Source organism: Myotis davidii, unplaced genomic scaffold (genome assembly GCF_000327345.1).
Source record: "Myotis davidii unplaced genomic scaffold, ASM32734v1 scaffold441, whole genome shotgun sequence".
NCBI lineage: Eukaryota > Metazoa > Chordata > Mammalia > Chiroptera > Vespertilionidae > Myotis > Myotis davidii.
This window is the reverse complement of record NW_006291818.1, coordinates 1265235-1279830: the sequence shown is the minus strand read 5'-3', so window position 1 is coordinate 1279830 and position 14596 is coordinate 1265235. Positions and strand designations below refer to the sequence as shown.

General features: G+C 44.7%; 1 protein-coding gene across 1 annotated transcript in view; it reads left to right on the top strand.

Moving 5' to 3' along the window:
* The window catches only part of MYZAP (myocardial zonula adherens protein), a 114006-nt gene extending 105726 nt beyond the window's left edge, over positions 1 to 8280 (top strand). The window contains exon 14 of the mRNA XM_015564977.1: positions 7315 to 8280. Coding sequence (XP_015420463.1) covers positions 7315 to 7414 — 100 coding nt within the window. The 3' untranslated portion in view covers positions 7415 to 8280. The remainder of the gene's footprint in view (positions 1 to 7314) is intronic.
* Positions 8281 to 14596: the final 6316 nt, after the last annotated feature.

The window sequence follows — 14596 nt, the reverse complement described above, 5'->3', positions numbered from 1 at the left end:
GCATGTGGGGTACAGAGTACATAATAAAAGTGTAGCCAAAAAGCACCCTGGCCAGGTAGCTCAGTTGGTTAGAGCATCATCTCCATATGCCAAGGTTGCGGGTTCCATCCCTGGTCAAGGCACATATGAGAATCAACCAGTGAATAAGTGGAACAACACCTCCCTCTCACTGGCTTTCTTTTTCTTTCTCTCTCTCTCTCTCAAGTCAATAAATTAATAAAAATTTTAAAAAGGAATGATTGATCATATCCAAGAACTCCTTTTGAAATATAAATAGTTAGGCCATTTCCCTCCTTTTCATTTTTTAAGAACCGAGTGGCCTAGTCCACTCTAATTGCCCACATAATAAATCTTGTTTGGCCAGGGCAGGTCCAAAACTATGTCTGAAACCAATCAGTTGTTTGTTTTCTAATTCCCACATTTTGGCTTAAAACATGGTTTTCAGTTTGTATGCCGAAGGATAGCCTGAAGCAAACTTTTATGGCGAAGTCCTGAAACCACAAAGCGGTTTTCATAATGGAAGTGCTGACAGACCCTTAACTTATGGCCACGGTGAACTTGGAAGCCACTTCGGTATCTAAAAGCAGCTTTTCCATAAATGTAGCATTTGGTCTCCCCCAGGATCCATCTTAGCACTTTAACTACCTGGGTCAATCAGCAGAGGAAATGAAAACTACGTATCCACATTTCCGAAAAGGCAGAATAATATTTCATCCGTTTCCTCACAAATATTTATGAAGTGCCTACTATGTGACAGGCACCACGCCAGCCAGGGCGGTGAGGACCACGAGGTCTTTAGAGATAATCCGGGGCAGTAGTTTCCCACCTGTGCTTCTTGGAACCGCCACGCTCTGTGCCAGGGCTTAGGGGCGAGGACGTTAGCAAGGAGCTGGCTTGTGGGGACCCCCTCCCCACCACCACCATCACCCAAAGAAAACCAACTGAGAAGAACCCAGCTTTTAGTGTGCTTTATAGTTGGATTCCAAGTAAGATTTTGTTTGAATAAAGAGTTCTATGATCAAACAAATTGGAAGCCCCTGGTCTAGCTTAATCCCCATGTTTTATAGACATCAAAACTGAGGCCCAGAGAGATACAGTGATGACTGGAAGCCGCACAGCCAGGATTAGAACCAGGCTTTCTGAGCCCTGGTGTGGTACGTTTGTGGTTTCAAAATAATAAATAGAGTCACTAAATTGTGTTGTGTGTGTTCCAACAAAATTCCTGATTCTAATTTGGACTTCAAACTTGCGTCTAACCAATACAAGATTCCATGGTGTTTTCCAGAATATTTTACAAATAGGCTCCTCCGCAGTGTTTTAGGTCAACGAAAGTACTGAGTTACGCCTCAGGGATGTACGAGGGTTTGGTTCTTACTCCCTGTTCTTCTCCCACGAAGGACTCGGCAGTGTGGTCCAGCTGGGGACGCCGGGCTGCAGGTGTGCCCTGCCGGCCAGCTGTCAGCTGAGCACTGCCTTGGGCAAGCTACGTCATCTCTCTTAAGCCTCAGTGATTTCCACCTTAAAATGGGAATGAAGATGGCAATATCAGAACTCAGAGGGTTGCTAAGAGGATTACATGAAAACGTGTACAAAGTGTTTAGCATGGTAACTAGACCTAAATTAAGCACGTCCTAAATAATAGCTATTCTTACTAGTAACCAAGTAAAATCTCTGACTTTACATGTAAGACCGTGTATCAAATATAAATGAATGTGTGTGTGCTAAGACAATGTATCCAACTTAATTTTTATTGGTGGTTATTAATGATTTTGTCAGGTGTATTAATAGCTTATTCAAGTGCGAAGTGCTTTAGTATGCACTGAGCCCCTCAGTTAAACTATCAGTGGTCTGAAACCCTCTAGACAGGCCCAGGGGTTGAAGAGGCTCTGTCAGCTGAGACATCAGAGTGGCCCCAGCATGTCCCAGACCCCGGCACAAAGTCTCACTGTGGAGTAGCCCTACGGCTCATTTCTCCTTACACCTGCAAGGGCTGTACTCTGTGCTATGGCTAATAGCATCTGTCTATTAGAGCTGCTCTATATTTATGTACTGCTGAAAAGAATTGAAATTAACCTTTTCCTTACTTACAGAGCCATCAAGCCCCTTTTATCATCCCCTCAATAAAGAGCTAATATGCTAATTGGACCAAACAGCAGAAGGACTAGACGAAGCTGGGGCTGTGAGGGCTGAGCCCCTTGCAGGATGTTGTGCATCTAGTTTATTTAATAAAGGACTTGGAAAAACATTTCTTTTTTAAAAATATATATTTTATTGATTTTTTTTTATAGAGAGGAAGGGAGAGGGATAGAGAGTTAGAAACATTGATGAGAGAGAAACATCGATCAGCTGCCTCTTGCACACCCCCTACTGGGGATGTGCCCGCAACCAAGGTACATGCCCTTGACCGGAATCGAACCTGGGACCCTTGAGTCCGCAGGGTGACGCTCTATCCACTGAGCCAAACCGGTTAGGGCAGAAAAACATCTCTTGCTTATATTTTACCTCTTTGTTTTTATTATCTCTCTCCCCCCACTAGAATGTAAGCTTCATGAGGGCAGGGATTTTCATCCATTTCACTAACTGCAGTCTCTCTGGGACTTAGTTACTAGCAGAATAGTACTTCACACATAATAGGCACTTATATCTGTTGGTTGGAGCCATCCCTCTCTAGCATTTGATAGTCCTCCTTAGCAGAAGAGTGTCTGTTTCTTACCCTTACAGGACTTTCCTTTCTTGGTTCTCTCCTCCCTTCCTGGCCTGTCCTTCATGTTTTTTGATGGATCCTCTTTTTCCTCTAAGATCTCACTGTAGGAACTCCTCATGGTTCTAGCTTGGTTACAGTAGTTTCTACAAAGATGGCATCCAGTCTCCTGGCTTTACCCTGTGGCTGAGCCATGAAGTAGTTGAATCTCTCTGTCTTGCGTACAAGTCTTCGTTTCCTTCTGCTTGCTGGACGCTCCCAGCTCATGTCTGCTTGATCTTCATACCACGAGATCCATCACTGAGCCAGTCATTCTCGCTACCAAAGTCGGTTTCTCTCAGTGGTAGTTGAATACTTGCAGGAGGTTAACTCTGGGTTTGGGTCCTGGACCTGCGTCCTCTGGCTACATCCACAGCCTTGCAAGTCCGTTTTCTCACCTAGAATAGCAAGATAGTAATTCCCTCAGAAGCTTGCTGAGATGAGTCACCGACATAGGGTCCCCCGTGCAGTGACCACATTTGCGTATTTTCTTTTGCTGCCACTGCTTTCCCAGTTACCTAAGCTCAGTATACTGCAGTCGCCTCTGAGACACGATTGTTTGCTCCTAGAGGACCTAGACTCACTCGCTCACATAGTGCTGCCTTTTCCCTTCGTGACTTGCTTCATATCTTTCTTTTCCCACTGCCTGAGGTTAGTTAGTGTCATGTCTAATCTCTCAACCTCCAGGCTCTTCTCTTCAAATCCTTCCCCTCCTTCCTCTAAATCTCTGCTACACACATTCCTGGACAGCAAGGGTCTCTTCATGGAGCAAGGAGAAGGGGAAGAAGTGAGAAGGCACTCAGTGTGACTTCAGGGGCTTTTAAACTCTTATTTTTAAAATAAAAGATTGAACGCTTTATTTGAAAGGTTTGACGTATGCTAATTAAAGCCATGGAGAGCAATTTCAGGTCAGCTAACCTTAGTTCACAGAGAAAAGTGAAAACAAAAGTAACAAAAGAAAAGAGGCCTCTTACTCCTGCCCCAAGTAAAACCTGGTTTCCAGCAAACTCATAAATTATGTCTTAATAGGTACAATTTAATGAAAAATATTCCCTGTGGTCCTAAGTGCCGAGCACACAGTAAGCACTTTAAAATGCCTACATTTTCAAATTTCTGTTGCAGAGACCAGAATACAAAGTAGCTTTTGTCAAAGCTTTAGTTGCTGATTCTGCTATCATTCCCCCAGGGGAATTTCCTCTTTATGGATTTATAAATGGTTAACAATAGCCTTAATGTTTTAAAGAAAATGGTCCAATTTCAGTTATATGGTTGAAAAAATTATTTGTGTTCTTAAATCTTATTGTTTCCCAGTGATCAACTGAGTAAAATACCTCACTCTTTTTGGTTGGGCTGTATGAGCCTGTTTCTGAAGCCCGGAAGGTCCACCTTCATAAATATTTCTGCACTTTATGGGCTTTTAGAATATTGTCACCGGAGACCATTTCTGTTACGGGGAATTTTCACAGTGGTTGGCAAAAATTGCCATCTGACTTCTGCCCCTGGCACTCCACGAACCTGCCTGGGGAGGTCACTGCGGACTCCGGGGTTGCCAGATCCTGTGGCTTCCTCTGTGTGGCAGGTGACACTCTGAGCATCCTTCTCAACATCCTTGGTCCTCTGGTTCCCTCTGTCACCTGTGTGTGGAGTGAGGGCTCTGTGCCTGGCCTGAGTGAGCTTCTGGGGCCATGAAGATGAGTGAGATGCAGTTTTCAAGAACTGACACCCAGCAGAGGAGACAAATGCATAGACCAGGGGGTGCAATGAGGTGCTCCCAGTGGTGTGTCGGAAGCCTGTGTGACAGGCCTTTTCAGGGTGTTATGGGGAGGGTAAGGCAGAGGGCTTGGAAAGGACATATTGAATCAATTGGGGAGAGACATTCGAAGTTTAAAATCCCCTCCCGCCCCAAGCTTCTAATAGACTTCATTAAGAAACTGTCTCCCTACTACTCTTTAGTTGAAAATCACTGCAAGGTAGTGGGAGGTGTTAGTGTTGGGAAAGTTTAGCAGAAGTGAACCCTTGGGAAGCAGGGAATTGAGCAGCGCTGCTCAAGGGAACTGTGAACGGATAAAGGAAGGAAGGATCATTTCTATCACTGGTGGGGGGAGTCAGGGAAATTGTCCTATGGGAGGTGCTGCCTGGTTTGAGTCTTGAAATACAGGCAGGAATTCATCAGATCGATCTGATTAGGGAAGCACTCAAGGCGGAGCGGACAGCATGAGGTTGCAGGGAGTGGGCAGCAGTGCAGTGAATGGTGAGAATTGTGTGCTGGTTTGCAAAGCCAGCCAGGAGATGAAACAGGAGATGGTGGAGGGCCTTAAGACAGGACAGAGGAGTTGGACTTCACCCAGGAAGTATTAGGGAGACTCTGGAGAATTATAACAACAGTAATGTGCTCTGTTGTCTTTTTAGGAAGATGTCCTTGACAGCAAATGGATAATAAATTCGGGGAGGTGGAGTCAGGGAGACCATTTAGAACACTGTTCCAAAATGCAAAGATAAAGTATGAGAGCCTGAACTAAGGCAGTGGTTGGGGGGATAGAGAAGAGAGATCACAAAACAGTACTTTCAATTCCATACCACTTGGTGCGTAATTGGACATGGAAAGTTAGGGGAAAGAGAGTTGAGACTTATATCTCATATACATAATTGGTCATTGCAACAGTCAGGATAAGAAATGTAGCAGCTGTAACAAACAGCCCAGAGATGTTGGGGGCTGAGCACAGTAAAGGTTGATTTCTCACCACAATCTAAGGCAGGTTGGCATGGGCCTCGCTCCACACACCATCCAGGAGCCCAGGATTCTCCTGTCTAGTGACTCTGCCTGGGCTTTGGGGTCCTCGTGGGTCCTCTATTGTATCCGCTGCATGAAAGGAAAGAGAGAAATCAGAGAATTATGTAGAAGGTTTTTATAGGCTAAACCTGGAAGCAATATACAGTTGACTACTGAATAGTGCAGGAATTAGGAGCACCAGCCCCCATGCAATCAAAAATTTGACTATGATAAGTAGGCCTTTAGCGTACATGGAGTTCCAACTGCAGACTGAAAATACCATTGACCCTTGAAGAACACAGGTTTGAACTGTGTGGGCCCGCTTACATGCAGATCTTTAAAATCCATGTAATCCTCTTATGAGTGGACCTGCACAGTTCAAATCCATGTTCTGCAAGGGTCAACTGTAAATGATTTCTGCTCATTTAGTTACACGGCCCACCGAATTGCCAGGGAGGCTGGGAAATGTAGTTGTATTATGTATCCAGGAGGAAAAAATATGAGATATGGCTCCATCTTAGTCACTAAATCCTATTAAATCTACTTCCCGCATATCTTCCTAACATTTCCTTGCTACTTTACCTCCAGTGCTACTGTTAGAATTCATTCTCCTGATCACATCCTAAATAGCAAAAATCTCCCAACTAACTTCTGCCTCCAGACTGACCCCTCAGCAGCCAGCCCTCAGCAGTACCAAGGTATCTTGCTGGAATAAAAATATGAGCATATCATCCTCCCAAATCCCTTGAAAGCCTTTGGGACTCTCTGTCCCCTCCGAACTCCTTAGGAGAGCACCAAGGGCCCTGCTCCACCACGTCCCGGCTTTGCCCGCTTTCCATTTTGAAGTCTTTGCTCCAGTTGAACCAAGTGTGTCCCCTTCCGCACCTGCGGCCTTCGTGTTCGCCCTTCCTTGCCTTGGCGCATATGGTTTCTTCTGTCTGGAATTTCCATCCCCTCCTTGCCCACGTGAGGGATGCCTGCGAATCCTCCAAGATTCACCTTCCCTGAGCGGATTTCCAGATGCCCTCCTAGTGATGCTAGCTCATTCTGCCTTTAGTTTTTCCATAATATATTAATTTCTCGGGGTCCTGGCTGGAAGGGACTATTGGAGAAACTTAAATGAAGGGACTGTTTGTAAAGATTTGGACACCTTTAGGGAAAATAAGCAAAGGACAGTGGCAGAGGCTGGGCCTCAAGAGGCAGGGGTGAAAGCCAGCGGAGGAGACAGAGGGTGGGGCTGTACCTGTGGCCTTTGCCAGCGGAGGATGGCCCCCTGCCACCTGCCACCTGCCGCCTGGCCAGGAGGGAACAGATGTTCTGACCTCTGTCCTGTTTTCTCATCTCCCGCTATCAGGTCCCAATTGGCCAAATGACCCAATGAGCGGTGAGGGAGTCCACTGATGCTGACCTTCGGGTCAGCTCCCCAGGGCGGAGAGTGAGGGAGAAAGGGGGGAGTAGATCTGGGTGGGCAAATGGAGAATATCCAGCTCAGCTCTTTACGTCTCTATGATAGTCGTGCCCAATACATCATCTTAACATGACTTATGTACGGGTCTTTCCCACCAAATTCGGAATTCCTTCAGTGCATGTTTTATATTTTTCTGAATCATGGATGCCTTGCATGTGCTCCGCCTGTACAATTTGCTACAAATAATGGTCCCTTTTGTAACATTTAAATGAAATATTCAGCTGCATTATTACAGTCTGTTTTTAAGTGTCGAAAAGCCATTTCCTAGAGTTGACTTACCCAAGAGCACGGAGAGTTTTGTTTCATCTTCCTGACCAGCCTTTTCTCATTTCTCAGCGAAGCACATCGGACCCGTGAAGTCTCCGCAATGCCTTCCAGGAACTATGCCCCATACGCACGTGTCCTGGAGTTAACCATGAAGAAAACTCTGACTTAGGCCCTCAGAGACATGCACTCTTTACAGATGGACAAAGGCCCTGGGACCCGGCGGCTTGAAGTCTGGAAAGGGTGACTGTTGCTTCTTCGCCTATGCAGTTTAAGCCAGAATGGAAATTGCTGCGGTTCTGATCCATTTCATAAGATGTGAAGGAAAGTGGAGGCGGAGGGGGAGGGCAGGAGAGAGGTTTACAAGGTCATATTTCAAACACCCAACCAGCCTATTCCGCTGTCCCGGGCCATTGTTAGTTTTCCATGTATACGCTTAAGTCCTGTCAGAAGAATTCCCTCACAGTCTATTTTGTTTTACTAGACTTCAGTTGGGAGGAAAAAGGGCATTCATTTGAAATTTCATGTTAATCTGGCCAGGACCATTTGTTACGCATGAAGGCTTTGTTTACCCGTAAAAGTATTAGAGGCAGTATTTCTCTGGAGCAGAGAAGCCTGCCACAAGAGCATGGGCACGGGGGAACTTGACAGGGGTGGGGGCAGGGGGGTGGATTGTTCCCAGCACAAGTGCGGGCTCCTCTCGGTGTGTGCAGCGTTGGGGAACCTTGGAGATGGTCCTCATGTGGGCAGACACGCTTCCTTCTGACCTGCCGATCCCTTCGTTCAATCTGTGCCTTATGCCTCCGTGGAGCCAGCTGAAATCACTGTATTTATTCAACCTGTGATTTTTTTTTTTCTTTCTCATTTTAACTGAAAGAGAATTTTGTATGTTGTGGAAATTTAATCATGTCATGTTTTCAGTATTGATTGGTGTTTTTGTTAAACGAATGAGTAATTTGTCCATGCATGCTCTACTCTGATATTATAATTACCCGTGTCACATCTGTTTAATAAATGCCATATATTTTGTTCTACTGATGTTGTCTCTGTGTTTCACCCATGACCATGGACAAGGGGTCGAGAACGGAATCAGACTCTGAAGTGGGTGTTAAGGTCAGGGCATGGTGAGCTTTCAATTAGCATAATCCATAGAAGCACTTATAAGGTGTGTGTGTGTGTGTGTGTTGTATGGTGTGTGTGTGTATGTGTATCTTTAAACTCTGAAACTTAACTAGTTAACTCTCTTTCTGAAAAGAATAAGATACATGGTTATAAAATACAAAAGTAGTTTTTAATTTATTTATTTATTTATTTATTTTTGCTTTGTGAGCTAGTGTCCTTTACATCCTCCCTGGCCTTCCCGTTGCAGTTTGACCATCTGTTTGAGGCAGCTCTGCCTCTGTATCTATTATTGTTCAAAAGTTTATAATGGTCCCTATTATCCATGAATGAGTGAGATCATGTGGTATTTTTCCTTCATTGACTGGCTTATTTCACTTAGCATAATGCTCTCCAGTTCCATCCATGCCGTTGCAAATGGTCACCCTCCCTTTTGCCCGATGCCCCTCTGCCCTTCCCTACTTCAAAAAACTAAAGCACCGAAGAAATAAAGCAAAGGAGCCTCGATGTGTAAATCCCTGTGAATCAGGATAGTGTAAAAAGGAAAATGTGCCTTTAAATTATGATTGTGGGACCTTGGGCAGTCACCAGAGCTTCCTCTTCTAAGAACCTGGGATGAGCACTCCTCCCCGGACGGCTGATGTGAGTGCCGAACGCGGTGTTCACACAGAGGCACTGGCCGGGCGCTGAGCGCGGGAGCAATTGCTTCATCCTGCAGGTTTATTTTAAGGCTCTGCTGCCTCCTGGTCCCCTCATGGGGATGTCCCAGTGGCGAGAAACCACGCCGAGAAAAGGAGCATCTCAGACAACGGCAGCCCTTGGGAACAGGAGAGAGAAGCTGGACTTGGAGTGGCAGAGGGAACTGCGAGCCCCAGGCTCTAGAGAAGCTGGTCGGACAGCCATTTCTAAATGAAATGCAATGCAGGAAGGAATGGGAGCTTTAATGGGAGCGAGGCAGGAATGAAAGCTGCTCCGTGAGCACCACCACATTCCCTCCTCTCTCCTAAAACAAGAAAGAAAAAAGGGAAAATTTTAATGGGTAATTTTACATTCAAAGAATACCATGGATCATTCACAGCATTAAAGGTGGTCTCTATCTGGGGCCTTTGTATTTTTTTTATCCTCATCCTAGGATATGTTTATTTATTTATTTATTTATTTATTTATTTATTTTAGGGAGGGGAGGAAAGGGGAGAGAGAAAGAGAAACATTGATATGAGGAAGAAACATTGATTGGCTGCCTCCCTTACATGCCCCAACTGAGAATGGAATCCATAACCTAGATATGTGCCCTGACCGAGAATCAAACCTGCAACCTTTTTTTTTGTTTGGTGTATGGGATGACACTCCAACCGAGTCACCTGGCCAGGGCTGGGGCTTTTGTATTTTTAAATATATCTTTAACATGAAGAGCAGTGATGGCAAACCTTTTGAGCTCGCGTGTCAGCATTTTGAAAAGCCCTAACTTAACTCTGGTGCCGTGTCACATATAGAAATTTTTTGATATTTGCAACCATAGTAAAACAAAGACTTATATTTTTGATATTTATTTTATATATTTAAATGCCATTTAACAAAGAAAAATCAACCAAAAAAACGAGTTCGCGTGTCACCTCTGACCCGCATGTCATAGGTTCGCCATCACTGATGTAGAGAATTCTGAACATTTGAATATTCAGAAAGACTAAGTGAGTTCCTGAGCAGCGTGGACTGAAACAAAGAAATAGAGATGACCCTTCTTGATCCTTTATCAACATTAACTCCGATGACCCCTGACCCACTACCTGAGAGAGTTAAACTCTTCATCTCTTCCTGAGCACGGGTCATGAGTAGAACTGGCAGAATGAACTCTAACATGACAGGGTAAAATTTCGTCTAATGAAATGAAGAACAGCAGTACATATAACTTAAAAAAAGATAGCATCCTATAATACATTATTCCTCGGTTAATACTTTTAGTCTAGTCCTTCCAGATTTTCTTACACCCACACACACCATTTATTTTGTTTTGTTCTTAAATAGGCCCCTGTTCTGAGATGCAGAATGTGCTCAGCCACTGAGTGTGTGCCTTGGGCAAGTCATAGAATCCCTTCAAACCCCTGTAAAATGGGGACAGTGACAGTTCCTTCCTAACTGGGGTTGGTGTGATGTTAAGCAAGTTAACATCTGTGAGGTTCTTAGAATAGTGCTTGGCATATCATAAGCACCCAATAAATGCTGCCTGTTACCATTGCATACTTTTGTCACTACTTTTCACTTATTATGATAATTCTAGGTATCTACACCATTGTTTCTTATAATTAATTGGATTCCAATTTATTGATGTTATATAGTTTATTCACCTGAACTATTCCTTATTGTTGGAATTTTACTCCCTTTGAACAATCTTCTGATGAACCATCCTGTACAATATGTCTTTCTACATTTGCCTAATTATTTTCTCAGGATAAATTCCTAGAAAAGGAATTGCTGGGTCAAAAGTGATGTACATTTAGGTCCAATTTGGCCTGTGGAAATTCGAATCCATTGAAACTCCCTCCCACAGGATGAGAATGTGGTCTCTCAGCCCCTTGGCCAGCATGGGGGATGAGAAAGGAAGGCGTGTGTAAAGTTGCTTGCTTTAAGCAGATGCATATGTCCTCCAAACAAGCAGGGGAGAAAATTCCTTCAGGATATTGCCTTTGGATACCTGAGCTCAGGGACTGCAGGTGTGATCTGCAGGCCTGTAGCGTCTCCACGGCCCAGAGAGTGCCTGGGCAGCTGACAGGAAACAGGACTAGGCTCAGAGGAGCAGGTGTCCCCCCGGACCCTGGAATCAGAGAGGGTCTGCTGCTTAGTGAGCCAAGAGCAAGAGCCAGCCATGAGACAGGGAAGTTCAGGCTATGTGCCTGAGATGGGGTGTGAACCTGAGTGGGACATGCCCCAGAGGGCAGATTTCAGAGCCAGGGAGAGAACATTTGGGAAGTGCTTGGAGTTGGGGGATATGACATGGTCCCCATTAGAGGGCACACTAACCAAGGATGTACCAGTATGTCTACTCTGGGCACCCATTTTCTCCCTTAGCAAATGCTGTCTGCCTGCTCTCGGACCTTCAGGTTGGTCCTCAGGGCAAGGGTTGGGGAGCTCAGGCTACATGAGACTCTGGTGTTTTTCTTGAGCTCCAGACTCAGAGGTTCAGTTCAGGTCAACCAGCACATGCCAGGTGCTGTGTGCCAGGTGCTGTGTGCCAGGTGCTGTGTGCCAGGTGCTGCATGCCAGGTGCCAGGAAAACACACATGTGCACCTCAAGACCTTGCCAATACCAAAACTGTCCCAGTGAGTCGGGCTTCTCCTGACCTTTGGCTGTCTCTGCCCATCTCTTCTACTCTTATAGCTAATCATTTATCCTCACATCCATCTTCTGTCTCTCCAGGGATGTAAGCACTCTGGAAACAGTTTCCCATACATAATTTGGAGAAGATCATTCCCAACCTTGATGAGCATGAAGAAATCTACAAAGGAAAAGCATTCCAGAAAGGGCCTTGGTCAGGGAAGTAAAGGGGCCCGAGATTGCTGAGGCAGCACAGCTTACATGCCCGGCCTCTCCACACCAGTCCTGTGGGGACGGTGTTGTCCCCACCATTTTGTACACAAGGCAACTGAAACTCAAAGGGATCAAACTCAAACTCAAGGACACGGGTGGGGAGCCTGGAGTCGGTCCCAGGCCTGCCACTGAGTCGCAATACCCCCTTAGTCAGGTCACTTCAGCTCTCTGAGGCTCGGTGCCCCAGTAAGAAGTTTTGCCCAGGAAGCAAATGGAAATGCACCCCACACATAGCCTTGCTGTGCAGATCACATGAAATAGCATGGAAAAATTTTCCAGCTCTGCACCAGAGACATGCCAATTATTGATACCTGCTATTATTACTAGTATCTAGAGGCCTGATGCATGAAATTCATGCACTTGGGGGTGGTCCCTCAGCCTGGCCTGTGCCCTCTCACAGTCAGGAGCCCTCCTCTGTGCTCGCCAGCCATGAGCCTGGCTTCTGGCTGAGTGGCACTCCCCCTGTGGGAGTGCACTGAGCACCAGGGGGCAGCTCCTGCATTGAGCGTCTGCCCCCTGGTGGTCAGTGTGCATCATAGCGACCAGTCATTCTACTGTTTGGTCGATTTGAATATTAGCCTTTTATTGTATAGGATTGCTGGGAAGGAGGTGTGGCACCATGAACATTTGCAAAGCCAAGGATCTCCTCTTATTGGACATATATTGTCCAGAAGGAAAGTAGGAGAATGTGGCTGGATGAGCAGAAAGCTAGTCCCCTTTTCCTCATATACAAATTTGAGAATCACTCATTTGACTTTGCCAGGGAAGGAAAAGCCCAAAAGGGAGACTGGAGATGCATTTCTGGAAATAGAGACCAGAGGTAGATGCTGCTAAATTTGTGGGTAATTGGACTCTGCAGGATTAGATTACTAATATGTGGCTAGAAGTATCAATGAAAGAAGTTTGTTCACATGTGAATATCCAATTGTTTTAGCACCATTTGTTGAAAAGTCTACCCATTTTTCATGGAATTGCCCCTGAAGCATTGTAGAAAGTCAATTGGTCATAATGCTACTTCTGTCCTGTCTATTTTGTTATATTGATTCAGTTGCCTGTCTTGACATCAATACCCCCACTGTCTTGGTTACTGTAGCTTTACCATAAGCCAGGTAGTCTCCAACTTTGCTCTTCTTTTTCGAAGCTGTTTTGGCTAATCTAGGTCCTTTGCAGTTCCATATGCATTGTACAGTCTGTCAGTTTCTACCAAAGGGCTGCTGGGGTTTTACTGGGATGGCACTGAGTAGGTAAGTCACCAAGGAGACCGGTCTGTGAGTGTCAGGCCAGCTCATAGCAACATCACACTCTGGCTGGCAGTACTAGGTCAGCTCCTGAAACCAGGAGTGAGTTCTCTCTTCTTCAGCTGGGAAGGTACCAGGTAAAAACTTCCATAATGTATTTTGATAAAGGTACAGTATAATCTTTGTGGAATTCCCAACAAAATTTATAAGAAATATTTAATGTGTGCCCAAGGGCCATAAAACTGATGTAATTTGGATGCAATAAAATATAAACAAATGGCAAACAGTTCTTGGGGGTTTTCTCTTAATTTCTCAATACATACTTTAGAGTTTTAACATACAGCATTTACAGCATTCACCTTCCTGCATTAGGGTGGGAGGGGGGGTTGAGAAATAATTAGTAGGCAATTTTTTGGCCCTGGGACTTTTCTTGTAAATGTTTTCTTTGGCAGCCTTACTCTTGAGAACAGGAAGTTACTCTCTTGTTACAGATTTAAGACTTTTCTGAGCCAAATTACAGAAAGCTGGATTAGTTCTGAAATGAAAGGAGGAAAAAACAACAACTCTAGGCTCTTGCTGGAGATTAATGGCATCTCGCAAATGTTTTAATTCCCTCCTTTCCTCTTAACTTGCCACCTCCTAAACAAAACACGTTCGGCCAGAAGAACCTTAACTGGTCACTTTGTGGCCCAATCCTAAAAATAAAAGGTCTCTATGGTACCCACAAATTTATTTAAACATTTTTGGGGTGCTGAAGGAAAATAAATTAAGGGTTATCTCGAGTTAACCTTTTTCCTTACAAAACCTCCAATATGAATTTAGAGTAGGAGATGTTATAAAGATGCTAATGTGTCCACACTGACCATAAAAATTCGCAATTTTCTTTGACCTTTTAAAATGGCTTTTGTCATAGATAAAAATGTTATATCAAGCTTTGTGAACAATGCCTATGCTTTGTTTGAGATGCTCACAAACAGTTCTTTAGGAATTGTTCAAAATAACAGGGTGCTCTGTCAGAGCACTTACTAGTCTGACTATAAAATAAGGAAATTGGCCTCGCCTCTCCCCAAAGAAAGGCTGTCCTTTTGAATTAAAATTCACCTTTCACACTTGATTCCAGGGAGTGGGGGTGGACAGGATAAAAACAAAACCCTGTAGTCTCATACGAGGGGATATTAACTCTATGAATGATCTGAGAACCATTTGTGGGGATTCTTTTTTTAATAATATATTTTTATTGATTTCAGAGAGGAAAGGAGAGGGAGAGATAGACAGAAACATCAACAATGAGAAAGAATCTTTGATCTGCTGCCTCCTATCCCCCCCCCCCCACCCCCCAGGATGGAGCCCACAACCCAGGCATGTGCCTTGACCAGGAATGGAACCATGACCTCCTGGTTCATAGGTTGATGCT